This window comes from Primulina eburnea, chromosome 14 (genome assembly GCF_022965805.1).
Source record: "Primulina eburnea isolate SZY01 chromosome 14, ASM2296580v1, whole genome shotgun sequence".
In the NCBI taxonomy this organism is placed as follows: Eukaryota; Viridiplantae; Streptophyta; class Magnoliopsida; order Lamiales; family Gesneriaceae; genus Primulina; species Primulina eburnea.
The window spans coordinates 31,865,936-31,888,268 of record NC_133114.1 but is presented as its reverse complement, the minus strand read 5'-3'; the positions used below and the strand labels follow the sequence as shown (position 1 = coordinate 31,888,268).

The window sequence follows — 22,333 nt, the reverse complement described above, 5'->3', positions numbered from 1 at the left end:
TTTGTCTCGTCGAATATAAAAGCAAATGAGTCGATTTAACAAAATATTTACCCATTCTCAACCAACAAAAAAAGGTTCAGTTTTCAACATCAAAGCAGGCTTAATTTGAACTCTAGTTGAGCTCCTTGTAATTCACTTGTATCATTTATCCATAAAAAGAAAAATCCCCTGCTTTTGACACAGACAAAACAAGCAACATGTGGCCACTTGTCCCGTCCCCTCGTTACATATACAATTATTGGTTAAAATTTGTTCTCATACACAAATTATTGAATTGGTAAAAAAATTTATCGATTAATTGCTACATTAATTATTGTAAATGAGTTAATTGATACATGGATAGACTAAAATATCCATTTTTCCCTTAAATGAAATTGCTTTAAAGTCCAATTACTAAATACGCATTTAATTGTTAAATATTATTTCATCGATTATATAAAGTGTAAAATAATATATTTATTTAAAATAATATTATAATAAATAATAATTATATCATTGATGTAAAATTATTAATTAACATAAATATATATCAATTGGTAAATTATATACTCAAATATAATATATTTTCAAAATAATTATAATAATTGATATTTTAATTTCTGTATATATTATAATATTATAATTATATATTACTAAAATTATAATTAAGTAAACAAATTATATACACATCTAAGTTATATATTAATATATTGATAAACATATAATAAATCAAAATATAATTTTATTTAAATTTAATTTAAAGCACATGTCGAAAAATTATAAAACTCACCGGTAATATCTAATTCGATTACGAAAAATTTATGTCATTGAAGTTACGTAAATCAAAAATAGAATAGATTTTTTATGGATTGTCTTATCGGTGCTTTGGCCGCCTCACGCTATCGGGTTTTTTCTAAAAGATTTGTCTTTTATGATCTATAACTTTCATATTGAACATTTTCACGAATTACAATATATTAGTATTAGATATATATTTATCGATATGATATAAAAAAAATTCTATAGTTTAGTTGATAATTATTTATTGTAATATAATTTTAAATCAATAATTTTTTTTAAAAAAAACAAATAAATGAAATATATTAAATAATCTTGAAAATAAAAGTGTATATCTAAATTCTAATTGAATTTGTTAATAGTAACTGAACTTAATAGCAATTTAGGTTAGGCAAAAACTTATGTGAGACGGTCTCACGGGTCGTAGTTGTGAGACGGATCTCTTATTTGGGTCACCCATGAAAAAGTATTACTTTTTATGCTAAGAGTATTACTTTTTATTGTGAATATGGGTAGGGTTGACCCGTCTCACGGATTATGACCCGTGAGACGGTCTCACATGAGACTCACTCTTTAGGTTAATAGAAAAATTGAATATTTAGTGTGATCAAATATCAATTAAGTAATTCAAAAAAGCTAATGTACCAATTTATAAATAATTCATTTATCAATTTGTAAATTTATTAGTATCAAAATAATTTGTATTGTATAAATATTTCAATTTGCCTTCTGTATAGGTGGATGATGCAACTATTTAGCATGCTCTCTGAGCTAGTGTCAAAATCAAGATTCAAGTCTGCAACTGGGCTCGATGCCGGATTTGGATCCAGCTATGCAACCATACCTAACATGGGCCCGCCCCATTTGGTGGTGGCCCATAAGGTGAAACATCATAAGTAAACGCACATTTATTTATTCATTTATTCATAAATATTATATAATATTAAAAAAATAGGAAGGTACTTGTGAGACATAGAACAAGGCACCTAAACCACTCTACGTCATAGACTCATATTGAAATCGAATTAAAAAATGATTTTAATAAAAGAAATTGTTTAAAATTAATATTGAAATCGAATTAAAAAATGATTTTAATAAAAGAAATTGTTTAAAATTATTAGAATCAGAATCAGAATCCTACCTGCTATTGATTCCCATGATATATTATTACACCTAATGTTCGTTTGGTGTTCTTTAATACATGAGCCATTCATCCATCGCTTCTTTATTATCTCTTTATATTTATACTATTATTATTATTCATTATATATTATATGTGTTGTGCATAAATTATATGTGTTGTGTTATATATGCATACTTATTATGCAATGCCTCCATATATATATATATATATATATATATATATATATATATATATATATATATATATATATATATACTAATACTAAATTACGAAACACCTGATAACTATTTTATACAGTGTAATTATGTTTATCTTTTATTTCAATATCATTATATCACGTGAGTTTCTCACATTTTTACAGAAATTTATATATACGTTGATGATATAAAGAGTAATATTTGACCATATTATAGATGTAATCGATGAATTAATGAGATCGTGCGTAATAATTAATGTATCTTTACTTTATTATGATATGGTTGGATCATGGTGTAGAATCTAAAAGGAACTTTATATATTTCTATAAAATTTGGTTGTTTAATTAATCAAACATTAAATGAATTAATCATCCATATAAATTTAATGAAAGTGCTATGAATTATGTATCTGTCTTCAAGAGAAAATTACATGCAAATGCCGTGGGGTAGGGTTTTTAATACATGACATGGTTCCGACAAGGGGATACCCCATGCATGTGAAATTAGCCTCATATCATTTTCAAGAATAGAATGATTGATCAATAAGTATAATTTAAATATACGTATAAATTACAGTTTTTATTTTCAAAAAAGTTAGATTAATCATATTACCGTACAAACTTTTATTTGCGACGGTTTTTGTTTAAACCGAGAAAAACCGTCGCAAACACTTGATTTTTTTTTTTTTTTTGTATTAAATTATTCGTCATCTTTTATATTGAATGGTTTTTTTCTCTAATTATATATCAAATAACACATAATTAATGACAATATAGCTAGTACTTTAATTAATAACCCTTGCGTTAGAAAGAATCCCATGTGTTGGATATATACAAGTTATCCCTCCCTCCACACCCATTCTCCCTACTTTTGAGCTCAGCCATCGAAAATGCCTGTAAATCGTGACCTACTTATTCTTAGACACTAACTAATCTTTATCATACATAAAAAATTCCTATATATATGTTGACCACTTATTTGTGGACAGCTCATGAACATCTGTCACATCAGTTTTTTGCGTTTTGAGAAACACAAAACATTTAATGCAGCAATATACAAAGACACAACCAATTCGATATTTCACAATATGTTACCACAAATATCGAGTTTCATGTCAAAATTATATATATTTTACGAATGCATATATTTATATAATCCAATAAAACATTACAACCATGCGTATTAAATTATATATAGTCCAAATTAAACATTGAAACGAGATTGCGGTTCTCTTTTGGTCGAAGGATTATATAAAGATAAGTCGTACAAAAGCTATTACAATGATTGAATATATATAATTAACAATAATATATATTATTTAAAAGTATGATTATAAATAATAAACAGAGTTCTCATTGCCCATCGTTATGATTATTTTGTTTGATGTATTCTCGAGCACTTTGTTGACCTTTTGTTCTGATGTATTTTGGATTGTCTTGTTGTAGTATGTCTTTATTATTTAAGTTTTGATGATATGTTTGTATAGCTTTTTATGCGGAGGTCTTGATAGTCCCCCTCCTATTATGTTTTATTTGTTATGCTCTTTTTGTTGTATATACTGGTAGGAGTCCGTCTAACCCCTGCTTCCGGCGGTGTTTCTGTTTTTTTAAAAAAATAAAAGAAAAAAATTGATTGTATACTTAACGTGATCTCCATAGTTCACCGAATATTTGATATATGTCACATATCAAATATTTACTAATATAGTTTTTATGGTCGCTTCCAAAAGATCAACATAAAGTGTTGCCAAATTAATTATGGCAACATGGCTTTGTTGACTACAAGTATTTTTACATAATGATAACAACAAAAACATTTTGACACAAGAATTAACCCAACGTAGCACATTAATAAAATTTTCAGTTACTTATAAATTATCTGACATTAAGATTTCAAATTTGATACGAGACTTCATATTCAAAATCCAATTGTAAGAAACATCTATCCAAATCATTAACATACATCAACTGCTTCAAGTAGATTGTGTTTTAGATGTTGAAACATTAGTGCGTAATTTTTGTTTCCATGATCGATTAAAGACATGCAGCTGAATTCAATCAAGAGTAGAAGGCCTGGGCTACTCATCCTAGTGGGCCAACTGAATTGCACTCACTAAAATAAAGGCTTTCAAGACTAGAAGGCTTGGGCCAGTGAGCCAACTGAATTCGAATTCGAATTTTCTCATAGGTTATGCAACAACCCGTGATGCTCTTTTAGAGTGTGGGAATTCCTGCATGTAAAATAGGTAGAAGGAGTCCGAAGTTACAGTTTGTGAGGCTTTTTCCAGTTCTAATTGTATGTAAATGAAGCTGTACGTCTTAGTTTATGATTGATCAAATGTAACTGAAACCTGTTGTCCATGCTTACACTTGGACATTAGTTTACTTTTGTTTGGTTTTGTAAGAAATGGATCTTAGTTTCTCTTACAAAAAGGTGAGGTTTTGCTGTGAGAATGGGGCAATTTCAAAGATCCATTTCTTACAAGACCAAACAAAAGTAAACTAATGTCCAAGTGTAAGCATGGACAACAGGTTTCAGTTACATTTGATCAATCATAAACTAAGTTTATATAAACAACTCAAGCTATCACAAGCGGCAAATTCTCATTTTTTGCGAGGAAGAAGTTGATAATTACATGTTGTGTTTGGTGCCCAGAAAACGTTTTCATGAAATGGAACTTAATGGTTTAGTTCTCTGTCGTAGTTGTGTTTCCTATTGATTATGCTTGTTTAAGAAAAACAATGGGAATATTTACAACTTAATTATAACTTAAAATAGTGTTTAATGTTGTATCCAAAAAAAGTTTTTAATGAGACGAGAACCAACATTAGTAGTTAAATACAGAGTACTTTTTTCCAATTATGTTTATAGAACCAGCATTGAAAGTATCATGACTTCACTAAAATACATTACTTGTCTCCCAATCTCAAGAGTGAATATTAAAACTGTTGTCTGGAAATTTGGGTCTGTCTTAGTTCCTACTACTTCTGAAAAAATCACTGATTCCTATAGAATGTGAAAGGCACAATGTAGCCATTGTTGAGATCTATCACACTCCGGCACTTGAATAAACACCAGGCAGAACTGGATGGAAAAACCAGGATTAGTTTCCTAGTCATGATAAGTTGTTGAACAGGTTACATATTATGTATATGGAATTTGTAACAGACTAGCTTTCGACTGACCGATCACCTGCCGTATGTATATTTGCATGATTGCGTCTTGCTTTAATTATAACAAGTTCATGCATAACAGCTAGTATCTATGAAAATTCCACGCAGACAGTATGATGAATCAATGAAAGCTCACTGAAAGATGTAAAAACTCATTTATGTACTTTGCCAACTGCATGGACAAACTGACATCCAGTGTTATGCTTCATTATTGTTTTTAAGCTTCTAAACTTGTAGATAGAAATTAAATATCTATTTCATTTAAAAGCGACGTGCAACATTATATTTAGTAGGAAAACGTAATAAATACTTTTCTTTAAATGAGTTGGTTCACAACACAAGAAACTAATGTTTTCGAACTCTAGCCTGATGATGACAAGCAATCTAATCTGACCCAATTGTAGAAAGGTGAAACATTCTACGCTATTTAAAAATTGCACACTATTCAAGTTAAAGGGGAATCAAAGCATTGAAACTAGTGGGAAGACACGCATAAAGAAGACTTCTACAAGAATTGTCACTATTCACCTCCCATGTCCTTTCATAATTCATGTGCATGTGTTAAAGCTTTAGTGCATTCAAAAAACAAGTTTTAGGTTGCCATGAGCCGTAGCTGTAAAATTTAAACATATGACACTGAAACTATGCTTGTTGGGTAGATAAGATGGCAGGTCTCCACCTCAACAGCAGAGGATCGGACGAGGAAGTATGTTCAACATTGTTATGACATTCACATTTTAATTTGTAGGTCGAACAATTGCTACTTTACCAAAAACTATAGTCGTGATTATTGTGCAACTCAAATCTTAGAATGTGTACAACAACCAAAACGTTACATTTCAATTGCTCTAACAGGTGAGAACAATTATTGCGTCCCAACAATCTCTCTTTAATTGCACTCGTTGCAACTGATGAAAATCGAACACGTGATCTTGACTCTGATATCAATTATAAGACCGAACGCTTACCGTTTTACCAAAAATTATAGCTAGTAGTAATAGTGCAACTCAAATATTTTAGATCGTATAATATTTAACAAGTCAAGTTTCGATTGCTCTAACGAAAATATACAATCACTGCACCTCAACATTCCTTATTGATGTATGTAGAGTTTTCAGCTCAAACAAATTCTTTGATTATATACTCCAAACACAAATCATGAAACATAATGATGTTGTTCTTCCAAGCTTCAGTCATCACATAAATCTTTGGAATAGTATAAGAATATAACCCAGACATATTTTCATTAATCAGGAAAATATAGCTGTGTAAAGATACCGTGTCAAAGATTATAACCTAACAATTGGAGAAGATCTTATTGACTCTTATACAGCACATGATTCAGTAGACACGGTGCACGAGTATAAAAGTATATAGATCGTAACTGGTTCCCATAAGCACAAGCACCAAGTTGCATCCCATAATTTCAACAAGCGCCTACCAAATCTAATCCAATTTTCCAAGTTGCGTTCAATTAATTTATCCCAGACAAAGTATGAATTTTCAACAAGCAACTACTAATTCTAATACAATCTTACAAAGTCACATCTATTGACTATTATTATCATGTAATCATGAAGAACAGCTTGCCAACTATAACTTCCAAATATAGTTCAACAGATTTCCATGTAGAAACTACAAGCAGCCGTAGCAACTGATCAATTAGTCAATTTATTCATTTAATGTTCCTCCTACATCGTTTTTGTGTTTCAATTACAAAAAAGTAGGACCAAATTAGTAAACTACAAAGAAATTACCCAAATTACAATTTTTGGCTTTTAGGCGATCGATAAACAACTACGACAGAACAGGAGAATAGGACTGAGTCTCGTAAATAAATGTTGTAGCGGCAGTGAGCTTTTTCCGTTGGAGACACCGAGGATAAGTTGTGACCCTCGAATTGAAGCACGGAATAACATCCACAGCAAAGGCCGTCGAATGAGGCAGTGAGAACGCCGAATCAGAAGCAGAATTGAGCTGGAAGAGAGCAATCAGAGCCTGGGTACCGGTTTCTTTGGATCTGGCGGTGATCTTTGAGTATCTGATTTGGGCAATAGCTCCCGGCTTCAGATAAGTGTAGAACGACGGCGATGCAGGCAGTGGCCTAAAACCGCCGCTTCGAACCCTTGTTTTCATGGTTTGAGGGAAAACAAAGAGTAGGAAACCCTAGAGAGAGAGGGAATGGTACTGAGAAAGTGGAGGAGATGGGTTTTAAAATGGGTCATTGTGGTTTTGAGGCGGGAAAAAGGATGGTGGCGATCTCCTGTTGTGGCGCGGCTGATTTTTTAAAAAGTCATTTATGGTAGTTTTTGGCTGCAATTGGACGGGATAGGCGCGAGTTGGTCATTTTCATTTTTATCGTCTATGTATCTGTCCCGATCTTTTTTCTGAGTTTAGAAAATCTCCGAATTCAAAACTACAAGGATCAAATCATCGTTTTTATCCTATTTTTATTTCAAAAATATTAATAAAACAGGACAAAGACAGATTCGGAGAACTCATTGTTATCTATTATTATTAGTTATAATATTATTTTTTTTTAAAAAAAAAATTATTATTAATATTATTTCGGGACGGGTTTTAGGAGAGGATGATAATATCATATCTATCTCGAACTACTTTGAAAATTTTAAAAATCTCCGAATCATAAAAAATCAAAGATCTCCGTCTCTGTTTCGAGTTTTCTCCACGGTCTTGAAAAAGTCGACATTCCTATTTTTGGCCTCTTGAGTTATATATATCAACATTTTTACAATTTTTTTCAAATGAATTTCTTTATAAAATCATTGTTATTGTTGTTTAATAGGTTGAATATTTGTTTATATGATATCAAATTTTAAAATCAATCCAATTTTTACTTGTATTATATCTTATGAAAACCTTTATTTGTACTCGATTTAAATTACTTCAACTCTAAATTGTTTGGACGAGCATCTCAAACTCGAGTTCAAATCATATGGCTGAGCATGGCTTCACAACACTTCGAAAGTTGAACTCATTTATACCCTGTCAACTTAGAGAATATCATATTATCATTTGTAAGCATGAGTATACAACCACAACGTTGTAAAAACAAATAACACAAATATCATCTTAGATATATTTTATTACACATATCGTTTGGATGATATACAACTATCATGATGATTTATTAATTTAATATTTGAGACTTTAATATTTGAAACACTCTTGAGTAAAACAATAATTCGCAATCAGTTCGCATCAATATCTAATAATATTATGGAGTAAGTTAGACGGTCTCACGAATATTTATTTGTGAAATATGTCAAATCTGTCCATATTTACTTCAAAAATCAATATTTATTTATTGATAACCTAAATAGAATATATATCTCATCAAAATCGATACATGAAATCGTCTTACATAAATTTTGTGAATATAATATACTTCATTATATATATGAAAAAAACGCAACAACATATCAATTTATAAGTGAAAAATCATATCTTCTGAAATTTTCAAGTAATAACTAAGATCATTTTGGGCAAATATTTCGCCTAATGAAAATATAACAAATACGATGTTTGTGTCATCTTATTTATTTTTTGAAGGTGTTTTTATTGTAAATTTAATAATATCGTTATAAATTTATTGAGTTAGGATGATCACATGTGTTTTGTTATTTTAGCAAGGGTTAACGTGTATTAATTTAAAATAAAAAAAATATATAGTTAAGTTATAATATAATAATTAAGTGATGTTAAAAATTATATTGGAAAATCTCAAATAAATTTTAAAACAAAATAATAATATCAATGGCAAGTGGGCCCAATGTATGGGAACGATCAGCATTTTTTGTGCGGATTTAAGAATTTCTCCTCCATAATTTCAGCAAATTAATATCAACCACAGGAGCACCTCTCATCAGGCGACGTGGCAATATTATTCCATTAAAAATATTAAATAAAAGAATACTATCTTTTATTTTTATATACCATAATATAAAATATATATTTGGAGAAAGTTTTGATTTACAATTTGGATATATTTCGTACTATTTTACTAGTGCGCACGGACAAATATAAACACGATCAATCGACGCCCTTCACGAGGTCAACGAAGTCAAAGAAATTGATGGACGGTTCTGATTATTCGGATTACACAGCTTAGGATTCGGGATTTTTCGTCATCTCAGTATATATGGAGCACTTCACAGTTTACATGTACACCACACACATCTGGGGACAGATCAAACGCAGTTTCAGCATACCATACCGTCTCTGCTAAATTTTCATGGGAACTCGAACCTCTGATTTGTATTCAGTAATTTAAGATAGGATCGGAGCGGAGGCGAGGCATAAGTACGAAAATGGAAGCTTCTCTGCCCTTGCAAAGGCCCATCAGTTGCAGAACATTTTTTGGCGAAGGAGTTACTCAGCTGAAGATTTCCCCACTTGGGTTTTTGCCGAATGGAAACCCTAGCTCATTCTCAATAGTAAATCTTTACCTTGATGTCAATTTTTTTTAGTGTTATGTTTCGCTGATGATGAATGAGACCGTGCGTGGTATACACTTAACCCATACTCTGAATTCTTTATCTTATTTATTTCTGTGATTTTCATCCGTATGTTTATTGTGTGTGGTTGCCATTAATGCCGTGTGGCACTGGGGCTCGAATCTGCAATGTTTTCTCGGTGTGATTAGTTTGTTTTTTGAGTTAGAGCTATGTGGGAGTGTGTTTCAATGGTATGTGGGACTGTGTTTCTATGGTAATTGCTTGCTCCCTGCAAATATTTATATCACAATTCGTTTGGATTTCTTGAATGATCTGGATTGAGGGTTTTTTGAAGTATTTGTGAACATTTATATTATTGCAGTCCTCTGAATGGCAAAAAGCTCACAAAGCAACCAGGATCAGACATTCATTTACTGCTAGTGCCGGTTAGTTATTTTGATTGATAGATAAAAAGTCTTTTTTGAATATCGGTTTCCTTTTTCCATGCTTTTCGTTTATCCATGTAATGCAGACTTCCAACGAAGAAGACACAGAAAAACTTCCACTCCAAAGTCTAAAGATTCCACACCGAGGGGATTTATGCCCAGAACACAGCTACCTACAAGCACCCAGAGAAGGGATACAAAAACTAACGAGGAAAAGGAAGGTCCTGGCAATTCAGCATCCAATGATTTTGAGGGTTCCAACACGAAAACAGCTGAAATGGAAATTGGAACTGATGACAAAGTGGTAGCCAACTTTAGTCAAGTACCAGAAGTTAAGGAGGAAAGTGAAAACAAGATCAACAGCATAGACCATGAAGCAACATCAACCTACGGATCATTGTCTGATCGTAAAATAAGTCACTACGATGAAACAGGAGCACTTCCGAAAGTGGTTGACAATGTGATAGAGCCAAAAGATGCAGAAAGATTTACAAAGAGCGAGGTCAGTATTTATGCAGGTAGAGCATTATTAACAAGATAATAAATTATGCACCTGGATGCTTCATTTATCGGTGTTTCGAAAGTCGTAAAATATTGAGATATATGATTTGCAGGAAAAGGAGACATCAACTGCGGATATTGATATTCCTGAGTTTGAAAGAGTTGTTGGAGGAAAACAGAGATATATGAAACATGATGAAGCTTCATGGCACGAGAGTATCGAGGAAGAGGAATCCAGAGAAGAAAAGTCAATACACATGGCTGGAAAGAACGCTTCAGATGAAACAGATTCAAGAATAAATGAAAATAAAACTATTTCAAACACTGTGCAGCAGGCTGAAAGTACGAGAATTATTGATGATACTAGCATAAGTCGGTTTGTAAAGCCTGAGGCTGTTAAGGAAGACAACGTTTCAATCAGTGATGATGGTAAGATAAGAGATCCTTTTCCAGCACTAAAGTTGGAGAGGGAAGAGAATTTACGTAAAGATGAAATAAATAAGCTTGCTGAGAAAAATTTCAAGGAAGGGAATAAAGTGTTTTGTTACCCTGAGGTTGCCAGACCTGATAAAGATATAGAAATTTTTTTTAACAGAAATCTCTCCATTTTGAAAAATGAACCTTCTGTTGTTATCATGGGAGCGTATAATGACTGGAAATGGAAGTCATTTAACATAAATTTGAACAAGAGCCATCTCAATGGTGATTGGTGGTCTTGCCAAGTGCATGTTCCTGAAGAAGCATACAGGATTGATTTCGTGTTCCATAATGGAAATGACGTATATGACAACAATGATGAGAAAGATTTTCATATTACTGTTGATGGAGGGATGGATGTGTTTGATTTTGAAAATTTCTTGCTTGAAGAGAAACGCTTGGAGCTGGAGGAATTTGAAAGGCAAAAAGCTGAAAGGGAAAAAGAGGAAGAAGAAAAAAGACTTAAAGAAGCAGATATAGCAGCTAAAGAAGCTGATAGAGCTCATGCAAGAGAGGAAGTTGCAAAGAGTATGGGTGCGCTGAAAGAGTTAATGAAAAGGGGTGTGACATCTGTCAATAATATCTGGTATATAGAACCTAGTGAATTTGAAGGCGGAGATAAGGTCAGGCTTTACTATAACAAGAGCTCGGGACCACTTTCTGAAGCTACTGAAATATGGATTCATGGAGGGTATAATGGTTGGAAGGATGGACTGTCCATTTTTTCAAAGCTCGTCAAATCTGAGAACGAGGATGGAGACTGGTGGTACACTGACGGTGAGTGTCAATGTGAAGTCTCTCTTACTTTCATCAAAATGAATCTTTGTTATTTTTTGTGATTGTGTATGGTTTATGCTAAGCCTAATACGTAGACGTCTCAAAGTTTGCTGGGTTCATTTAGGATGTTGCACCTTATCCATGGTTGGGCTTGATGTACAGTGTACTGTACATATGATTTCTCTACTTTAAGCTTTCCTTCTTTTCAATTTACTTTTGTCCAGTTGCTTGGTTATTGTCGGAGTTGACTAGTTCAAGTGCTGTGAGTTCAGAATCATGTAACGGACAAATAAGTTGTCAAACATAATATCAATGCCTATCACCTTATATTTGCTATAACCGACTATTTTTTCCCTTTCTGTATGGCATCAAGTTTTCTGTCTGGTTCCATTGGTGACTCTTGAGCGTGAATACCTTTTTTCAACTGTTTCTTCTATGACTATGCTCTTGTTTGGAATATTTTGAATAATCTTTTTGGGTGCCAGTGATCTCTCTACATTTGTGGACATTTTATCATGTATCTATATATTTATATTAGCTGTATATCAGCTATGGCCAGTTTGAATGCGCATTTAAAAAATTGAACAATTCTTCTTACATACTAATAAATTTGAGACTATCCTCCCTTGAATATTCTTCCTAAAGTATATATTTAGTGCACTCCATTTATCACTCCCCTTTGTTGAAATTGACGTGCATTGTTCGTCAAAGTAAGATTTCTTTTTGCAGTTGTTTTACCTGAACGAGCCCTAGTTTTGGACTGGGTTTTTGCTGATAGTTCACCTCAGAGAGCCACTGTTTTTGACAATAATCGTCGCCAAGATTTTCATGCCATCGTCCCCAAAGCCAGTTTTGAGGAACTCGCATTGCTTGAGGAAGAAAACATTTATAATAAACTTCAGACAGCAAGGCGGTTGAGAGAAGAAGCTATACAAGCTAAGGTCTGTTTTCTGGAATTTATATTTGAAGATGAAACTGTTAATATCTCAAATGTGATTTTTGGATATCAGGAACAGATACTGAGTGCTTCTCATTGTTTTTGCAAGTACTTATTCTCTTTATTCTCTGTTCTTCGTTCAATAGGTAAAAAAAACCGCTCGTATGAAAGTGGAAACAAAGGAAAGAACTTTGAAAACATTTTTGTTGTCTCAAAAGCAAATTGTCTATACCGATCCCCTTGATGTCCGAGCTGGAAGCACAATTACCGTATTTTATAATCCCGCCAACACAATCCTCAATGGGAAATCAGAAATCTGGTTGCTATATTCATTCAACCGCTGGACGCATCGTATGGGTCCGTTCGCACCACAAATAATGTTTCGTGATGAAAACGGATCTCATCTCAAAGCAACTGGTGAGATCGAGTTGTGTAAAAATATCAGGGATAATTACATCTACCTTCCTTGAAGTTTGTCATAGTTACAAAATAATTCAATGATATATTAAATGTTACATTTACACTCCTTGGAGGTTTTTGAAAAACAACAAATAAATCTATACAAACACTCCCATCAAGTTTGTATTTATCAAACATTTTATACCCTTATGTTTGTGCGTATCTTATATTTTTAGCGGATAAATGTGAGAAAAATACGAACATGAGGGGGTGTATGTAATGTTAGATGCTTTCGGATTTATTTATTATTTTTCACGAATCTCAAGAGAGTTATATGTAATATTAAATATAGTTGGGTTTTTTTTTTGTTATCATGACAAATGTCAGGGTGGTAGATGGAATTAACCCAAAATATTAATATGCACTTCAGATGTTTATATTTGTATCTTTTCATCATAATAACAAATAACTGGAGGTTTTTCTTGTTGGTTTGATTCCTCTTATGAAAAAATCTTTACTTATCTATTTTCATGGAAAACCTTGATGTCACGCCGGCTTCTTGACTGCGAATGTGCAATAACATTTGCTTGAATGCATATGGTAATAATACAATTTCTGGTTGTGGTATTCAATACGGACAATGAAACGTGCTTGATATCTGAAGTTGTTTCTGTTGGCTGATGTGCCATGTGCCACCTTTTTGGACAATTTGTACATTTAGGTTTTCCGTGTCTTATCGCTGTTCTAGTTTTTGAAGTTCTTTATTTTATCAAAGTCCCTTCTTCTCTCCTCCACGTCTTGCTTCAATTTTGGCAGTCAAGGTTCCTTTGGATGCATACTCAATGGACTTTGTGTTCTCTGAGGGTAAGGACGGTGGAGTCTTTGACAACAAGAACGGTATGGACTATCACATACCCGTGCTTGGAGGAGTTGTGAAGGAACCACCAATGCACATTGTGCACATCGCAGTTGAAATGGCTCCTATTGCTAAGGTTGAGTATCTTTTGATTAATTATATGTTGTCTTCAATTAATTTTTCATTATCAACTGCTAACATAAGCAACTAATCCAATATGATTAGAGTCTGCAAATTGAGTCAAGCTCGTCGGGTTGGCCCGCTCCGCCATATAGGTGGGTTGGGCTAGGAATTTCCAGACCCGCACATATGACGGGTTAGACCGCCTCTCCAAATGGTGGGTTGAGGCGGGTTGTGGGCCAGCCCACTGCCCACCTAATATAACTAAAAAATGGCTAATCTCGCTCTGCCTCACCAAGTGGTTAGGATGGTTGGCAATTTTCCAACCCACCCAAATGGCGGGCCGCCCTGCCCCGCCAAATGGTGGGTTGTGGCGGGTTGCTGGTGGGCCAACCCTGCTGGCTCGTTTCGACGGCTCTATATGATAAAAGTTAGAATGGTTGTACCATCAATGAATACTGATTTTCCTTTTTCTTTTTTTCTGTATTTTTATCTTTAGGAAGTGAAATGTTGGGGAGGAGATACTGACTCCAGGATTGTTAAAATATATAATTTGCATAAGTTTTTAATAATATAAAGAAACGGGCATTGGTGCAGATTTTATTATAGTTTGTCATCCATGCGGTTGGAGATTGGTGTTTGTGAAAAATATACATCATGATTTTTTCGGCCTTCAGTAATTTGACAGTATACAGCCTCAGTAATTTGATCCAGCATCCAGACAGTAATGAAGTAATGTTAAATATGTGGATTGATCTTTCTTTGTTGTGGTGGTTGGAATTTCTCCATTATGCTGGCTGTTGTCTTCTAAAAGGTTGTAACCCAGCATACAGGCTCAGTAAAAATCGCGTAGATCGCCTTATGGTAGTTATTTTTTTTATTGGCTCTTCTTTCTTCTTTTTTCCAGTTTGTACAAGCCAATAATTGTGTGGCTTTTTTATATATATAAAGAGAGGGTCTTTAGTTCTGGCCTATCTTGCATGGTTTTTCTGTACTACTCTGGTGATTTATCAATAAGCATGTACATAAAATGATTTTATTATGTTTTGAATTATGTTTATCAATCATATTCTTGCAGGTTGGGGGACTTGGTGATGTCGTTACCAGCCTTTCTCGAGCTGTTCAGGACATGAATCATAACGTGGACATTATTCTTCCGAAGTACGATTGCTTGAAATTTGATCATGTAAGTTTTTCCATATGTGCTACTTGAGTTCTGATAAACTAATACAAACGGATTTGACTATGCTTCAAATTCAGTCCATGGAAAAGTGCAGATGAATACTATTACATTCCAAAGTTTATACATGGTCTTGCACACTCCAAAAATGAATTCCCTTGACCTTTCGCAAAAACCAGTGAATGTTGTGTGACATGTGATGGGAGAAGTATTGGCAAAACTGTAATTTCTCTCTTTAGTGTGAAACTGCTAAAATGCGGTAAAAAATTCTTGATAATATTTATGGTGTCACTCATTGTTCATATAATCTTCAGGAATTCAGGTTTCTTTGCTCTTTCTTTATATCTACTTAATAGGAAGGGTTTTTATGACAGTTTTCAGTACAGCTACTAAAAACTATTTCTGAAGAGTCATTTTGAAAATATGAAATGGAATGCAGCTTAGGTAGTTAGTTCAATCATGTTTGCTTTAATTTCTCCTCTATTTTGCCATCTCTACATATTTTCAAATAGGTGAAGGATTTACAGTTTCATAAAAGCTACTTTTGGAGTGGGACTGAGATTAAAGTTTGGTCTGGGAAGGTGGAGGGCCTCTCTGTCTATTTTTTGGAACCTCAGAACGGGTAACTTTTAGTCCTGCCCTCGTATTAATTGTGTGAAGGTGGGATGTTTTTTTGTTTGAGGTTGTTGGTCATGTTTGCACTTAGAAAGCCATGTTTTTATTTTATGATTGTTTATAAAATTTTATTGACTTGCTCTTTTTTGTTGTCGAGTAGATTCCAGCCATTGTGTTTATTATTTGATCATCAAGTCAACTAGTTCGTTCCTAGCCCATCCTGTTAATTTTGAAGCCTTCTGCGGCGGCTTGATTGGCACATTGAATTTTTTATATTCTTTCTTTCTGAATTGGGTGTTTAGTACAAATACCCTCATTCCAGATTAAATGATTCTTAGATAAGCGACATGCTTTCAAAATCGAGTGTTTAAAACTTTAGTCCTTTCACATTCTGATATTCGGGCTGTTCCATTATTCCTGTTGACTGAAAGAATTATGTCAAAAATTTTCATTACCATTATTTATTACTATCTGAATGAATTTGAGAAATAAGTTACCTTTGCATATCTGTGCTTTTTTGGTTTCGTTTCGGGCAACTGCAACATTCGAGTCTTCCTTGTTAATGGAATGCTATAGTTGTCCAAAATTTTTTGTTATTTTTTGCCATGTGGCTCGGTCAGTTTTCATCATAGTTTTGGATTAAAGTATTCATTTGATGAACGGCATTTTAGATTTTGATTTTATTCATAAATTTCAGATAGAAAGCCTAGAGGTGATGGATAGATCAATTAATGGATGGAGGTGTATGGTTTTTTTTAAGTTCTAGCCAGGAGAATGAAGGATAAACCCCTCACTTTTGTAGCTAAAAAAATGAATCATTCTGTACCCTTTTAAGGAATGTATTTGAAATTATAACTCAGGTTTCAACGTGCATAGTCCCGAGGACAATGGTCCAATGATGCAAGTCTTCCAGATGCCACATGGAAACATAATTTTTATTATCTAATTCATGGACACACTTCAAGCTTTTTTTTAAGCTGAGTACACCATTCAATATACTAAATGTTGTACCATTTGATCTCTGTAAGCCTGCCTTTTTATTATCTTGAAGCACTTTATCATTAAAGGTTACTGGATCTAGCTAAATTATTTTTTTGTCTTTGTTTTAGATTATTTTGGGCTGGTTGCATTTACGGTCGCAATAATGATGGGGAAAGATTTGCTTTCTTTTGCAACGCGGCTCTAGAGTTTCTTCTGCAAGGTGGATTTCATCCGGTAAACTCTAATTCACATCAAATATCAAGGTTGATGTCTATACTCATGTGTCGTTAATTCCTGACATGGTGCAAAGCAATTTATCTGCTCCCGATTGAGGAAGAGGCAAACTGGACTACTATGCCGAAACAAATTGTTCATGATTTGAACTTATGAGGCTTGCGAGTTTGCTTCCTTATCGATCTTTCGTTGCTGCTCTTCTTGTTTGTACACTTTCATTGTCATCGTGTTGCCATAATCAGAATTACATGTGAATAGGAAGTTGCATGCAAGCTTGATAAAATGTGTGGCAGGATGTATGATTTTGATATTAAATATTACCTTTTTTTTAAGGAAACATGTATTGATAATTGTATCTATAAAATGATATATTTTTTAATTTGTGATAGAGCTATTTCTTCGAGTATGTGCTTTTCATCTTTCATCTTTGATGACTTGTTCTAGAGCAATAAAACAACAGACAAAGAAGCATGACATTTTCATTTCCTACGGACTTCAATCTTCTTATGTGTTGCTTGCCTGCTTTTTATATGCCAGGATATAATTCATTGTCATGATTGGTCTACTGCTCCAGTTGCATGGTTATTCAAGGATCATTACAGGCATTATGGTCTCACTAAGGCCCGTGTTGTTTTCACCATACACAACCTTGAATTTGGAGCACAATTAATTGCCAAGGCAATGGAGTTCTCGGACAAGGCTACAACTGTAAGTTCCTCTGAGATCTTCAAATAAATGATTTAAAGACTGGTGTACTTAATTGCTATTGTCAGCGGTTTCAACCTACGTCAATGTCTTGATGATTGGACACTTTAAGAAGTGGAAGCATAAATTGGAATTGCTGTTTACCTATTCTATTGTCTTGCCATAACTGGTTACGGTTCCTACAGGTTTCCCCTACTTATGCACGGGAGATTTCGAGACATCCTTCCATAGCCCCTCACGTTTTCAAGTTCCATGGTATTTTGAATGGAATTGACCCGGACATATGGGATCCATACAATGATAAGTTCATCCCGGTGAGCAAATTACATTTTAAACTGTCTTTCATTTCAGGCTGCAGGAGGTGAGATAGATGAATTGAAATTACTTTGTTACTAGTGTATACTTGTCTCGCTGACGTTCCATATCCGTGTGCTTGAGTTGGAAAAAGATGTATATTGCTTTGCCTTTAATTACCAATATTGTTTTGCCTTAATTACCATATTGGTTCACGTAACACTGGTTGAGAGTGATGTTATTATACTTAATATCTTGCCTTGGTAATGAAAACTATTACGTAGAGAGGATGTCTGGCATGTTTTTACATGAAATGATGATGGATATCATATTTCTCTCTGTTTATATCCTATTTTATTCTAGTGTTCATGAATGATTGGCCTATTCTCCGCTTTCCATTTGGGATCCATTTCTTTTTATTTTTTTGAACCATTTATTGAAATACTATTCAATTAACATCAATGGTCATGAAGTATTATAATTTCAGACCATTCATTTTACGTATGTGATGCTTATAGTTCAGATTTTAATATTACACTCATTTTTTTGTTTTCTGGTACGAAACTCAAGCATACCAATTACAGGTGTCCTATACTTCAGAAAATGTGGTTGAAGGCAAAAAAGCTGCCAAGGAAGCTTTGCAGCAAAAGCTTGGGTTGAGAATGGCCGATTTGCCCTTGATAGGAATAATTAGTCGCTTGACTCACCAAAAGGGAATCCACCTCATCAAACATGCCATCTGGCGCACACTGGAACGCGGTGGACAGGTTTGCCTAATTTTTCTGTTGAATCTACTCCTTCAGTGTCTTTTTTGGGTTGTTCATTGAGAGAATGCACTTTAAGGAAAGAATATCATTGATATTTGGAGAACTAAATCTCTTTCTTTTGAAGTGTTAAAAGATTCCTACTATTACACATCTGAGATGTATAATAATTGAGAGAGATATTCTAAGGATAAATATGGTGAGGTTCTAAAACAAGACAGCAATAGGACAGTTAACAATCTTTGGTCGCTTTGGTTGGAGAGGAATAGTAGAATATTTTCGGATTTGGCAAAGTCTTTGGATGAAGTATGGGCAAAGATAAAATTCCGGGTCGCGACTTGGACAACAGTGCTGCCGAAGTTTAATAATTTACTTATTGCGGATTTAGTTAGGGATTGGAAGTTTGTTTTCTGCTGATTTTACTTTAGAGCCTATATTTTCATTATGTAATCTTCTTCTTAGGATTACTATCCTTTGTAATCCATCTTCTTATTTAAATATAAATTAGTTTCATATCAAAAAGAAAAATTTACTTTCAAAATTGTTCAGTAACTGCGATGTTTTATGTCTAGTAGTTCAATTTGTTATTTGTTTGAATTGAATTGCATGGGTTTGTTTGGACCGTTGAATGAACTGCTATTCCTTTGCCATGGTCTATTGATTTATGTTTTGCTTCTGTCCTCACACAGATTCTTCCTCGATGTGTTGTTGACATATCTGCAAGTGTGCAAAGCTCGTCCTTCAGTTTTAGATAAAGAGCATTTTTCTAATGCTTGAAGTTGTTTTTGTTGAATATTTTGAGAATTTTTTGGGAAACAAATGAGATATCAACTTACTATTTGCTATACTGAGAGTGAGCTTTTTGATAGGTTGTTTTGTTGGGTTCGGCTCCTGATCATCGGATCCAGAATGATTTTGTTAATTTGGCAAACCAATTGCATTCTTCATATAATGATCGTGCACGCCTATGCCTATCATATGACGAGCCTCTTTCTCACTTGGTATTTTCTAGTGGAAATTAGCTATTTTCCTTCCTTGTATGTTTGCAGATTTTATGTGCAAGGTACATTTTCACCTACTTTTATTTGTATATTTCCCAGATATATGCTGGTGCAGATTTCATTTTGGTCCCTTCAATATTCGAACCATGTGGACTTACTCAACTCACAGCCATGAGATATGGGTCAATTCCTATTGTTCGTAAAACTGGTGGTAAGTGAATAAAAAAAACTAGCGGTAAGTTGTTTTGGTTAGATGTTTTTTTAGAGCTCTTATCTATCTAGCAGTTCCAAGTCGGTGCGAGTGGAAGATCTTGCAGACTAACTAACCAACCATCTGCATAGAATATGCATGATGTTCCTTGGTGGCATTTTTCTTCGTTGCTTATCTTCACATTCAACTCATAAAAGCTGGTCTTTACAAAATTTACCTTGCAGGACTATATGATACTGTTTTTGATGCTGACCATGATAAAGAAAGAGCACAAGGTCATGGTCTTGAACCGAATGGATTTAATTTTGATGGTGCAGATGCTGCCGGTGTTGATTATGCTCTTAATAGGTAAGTAGGCACAGTTTCATGTTTTCTTAGTTTTTTTTATGGTGCACCACAGATAGTTGCATTTCTGTCTAGCCTGGTATGACATTTTGGCTTCATCTCGAAAGAAAGGATTAGTTTCTGAAGATTTCACCGATGATTCTTAAATCACTGCCATCATGCCCTGTGATTGAATTTGGTCCCTTGTGTCAACTAAACACGGGAGTTTACCTAATCGGTATCATTTGGAACTATTTAAATTTGCGGTTGAACATGTGAATGAATAAAAGAGAACAAAGATCTATTTCTACAGGATTGAGGCATAAAAGTATTATATGACTCATTCCATACCGGGAAAAAATGTTGTATAAAGAAGATAATTGGGAAATTGCATGTGATTGAGAAGAGATGATCCTCTATAAGGTTCTCTCTGTTTCATACTGATAAAGTTTTATCTTGCTTGAATGGGAAGACTCACCATGTTTTTCTGTTGTTAGAGCAATATCTGCTTGGTACGATGGTAGAGAGTGGTTGAATACTTTATGCAAGCGAGTTATGGAGCAAGACTGGTCTTGGAATCGTCCTGCTCTCGATTATCTGGAGCTCTACCATGCTGCTCGGAAATGAGAACGATCGATCATAATTCATACGGAGGGTTTTGTACAGCTTTAGTTACAATTCCATTTCTGGTAAGATTTTATGTTTTAAAATATATTTAATAAATCTGCAAGATATCGCATCGCCACTGTAAATACTCTCTTATCATCCAGCCAGTTTTATTTACGTTGTAAGATGATTTATTAATTTATTTTTAGAGTAAAATTCATAAATTTACATTATAGAAAATATTTGTTGAAATGATGGTTATGTAACTAAAGAATTTTGAGTGATTTGTTTCTGGTGAAAAGATGGGATTTTAGAGCAGGCAAGAGTTGAAAATCAAAAAGAAAAGTGAGTCGAAGTTGACTGAAATGGGCAATGGGTTAGCATGGTGCATTTTCGTGCTCCTAATTGATGTCGTTAAAAGAGAGTATAGACTTATGTTTTGATATATGCTTGATTTACGTTCGATTAAATTTCTTAACTGGACACCACTTTGGCAAAACATGCTCGATAAGTTTCAAATGGCCAACTTCCTTTTGTTTTACTTGTAATAAATAATGATAATATATGATGATATGATTGCACGTTGGACCCAAAAGGGGTTAGTATATGGGTCTACGTTATCTCAGTACATGCCTTTTTGGGCGCAGTTATCCGCCATATGTTTGCTCCACAATAATAATATAAAAGGGTTTTTAATAAAGAATTTATTAACTTTACCTGTTTGGAGTTGACGATTATGTCTTATCAACTAAATTATTAAATAGATTAACATCATAAGGTGTAGGGTCATAGAAAGCGATCCAACAAAGGGAATAAGCACATTTTCATATTTTACACACAATTTGTTTAAAAGTTTATATCATTTATCCCGAATAAAATGAGTATTCGTTCACTCTCCTTCTCCCATGCAAAATTTTTGCTCCTCCCTTGATCACTTGAAACATTACAAAATTCTTATGATGTATTATTGATCAATGAAATTTCAATAATAATTACGGTGAATTTTCATATATATTGAAGATGAGTAAATTCATCCAATCAAATCATTCTTCGAAACAAAGTTGTCCTAAACCAAATCTATCAAGTGCAACTTTAGTATTTTTTTTGGCCGTATTTCGGTCCGTGAAGTTATTAAATTCTTTGCTTAACTATCAGTG

The 22,333-nt window shown here is 33.6% G+C and overlaps 1 protein-coding gene across 2 annotated transcripts; it reads left to right on the top strand.

Moving 5' to 3' along the window:
• Window positions 1–9,473: 9,473 nt before the first annotated feature.
• On the top strand, window positions 9,474–21,542 carry LOC140811642 (soluble starch synthase 3, chloroplastic/amyloplastic). Of its 2 annotated transcripts, XM_073169663.1 has the most exons (17): window positions 9,474–9,748; window positions 10,131–10,194; window positions 10,281–10,696; window positions 10,809–11,949; window positions 12,679–12,890; window positions 13,033–13,303; window positions 14,102–14,277; window positions 15,340–15,447; window positions 15,954–16,063; window positions 17,166–17,271; window positions 17,809–17,979; window positions 18,162–18,290; window positions 18,855–19,037; window positions 19,904–20,035; window positions 20,135–20,246; window positions 20,471–20,594; window positions 21,068–21,542. In XM_073169663.1, exons 1-17 carry the CDS (start codon window positions 9,623–9,625, stop codon window positions 21,195–21,197), a joined length of 3,711 nt encoding a protein of 1,236 aa, XP_073025764.1. In that variant the 5' UTR covers window positions 9,474–9,622; the 3' UTR covers window positions 21,198–21,542. The 2 variants fall into 2 exon arrangements, with proteins under 2 accessions (XP_073025764.1, XP_073025765.1); XM_073169664.1 differs by lacking the exons at window positions 9,474–9,748; window positions 10,131–10,194 and having other exon boundaries at window positions 10,451–10,712.
• Window positions 21,543–22,333: the final 791 nt, after the last annotated feature.

Bases quoted from the DNA above. Each gene is read 5' to 3' on its own strand.
- LOC140811642 (XM_073169663.1), top strand. From the start codon at position 9,623: ATGGAAGCTTCTCTGCCCTTGCAAAGGCCCATCAGTTGCAGAACATTT. The intron at 9,749-10,130 runs GTAAATCTTTAC...ATATTATTGCAG, and splicing joins ACCCTAGCTCATTCTCAATA to TCCTCTGAATGGCAAAAAGC. The intron at 11,950-12,678 runs GTGAGTGTCAAT...TTCTTTTTGCAG, and splicing joins AGACTGGTGGTACACTGACG to TTGTTTTACCTGAACGAGCC.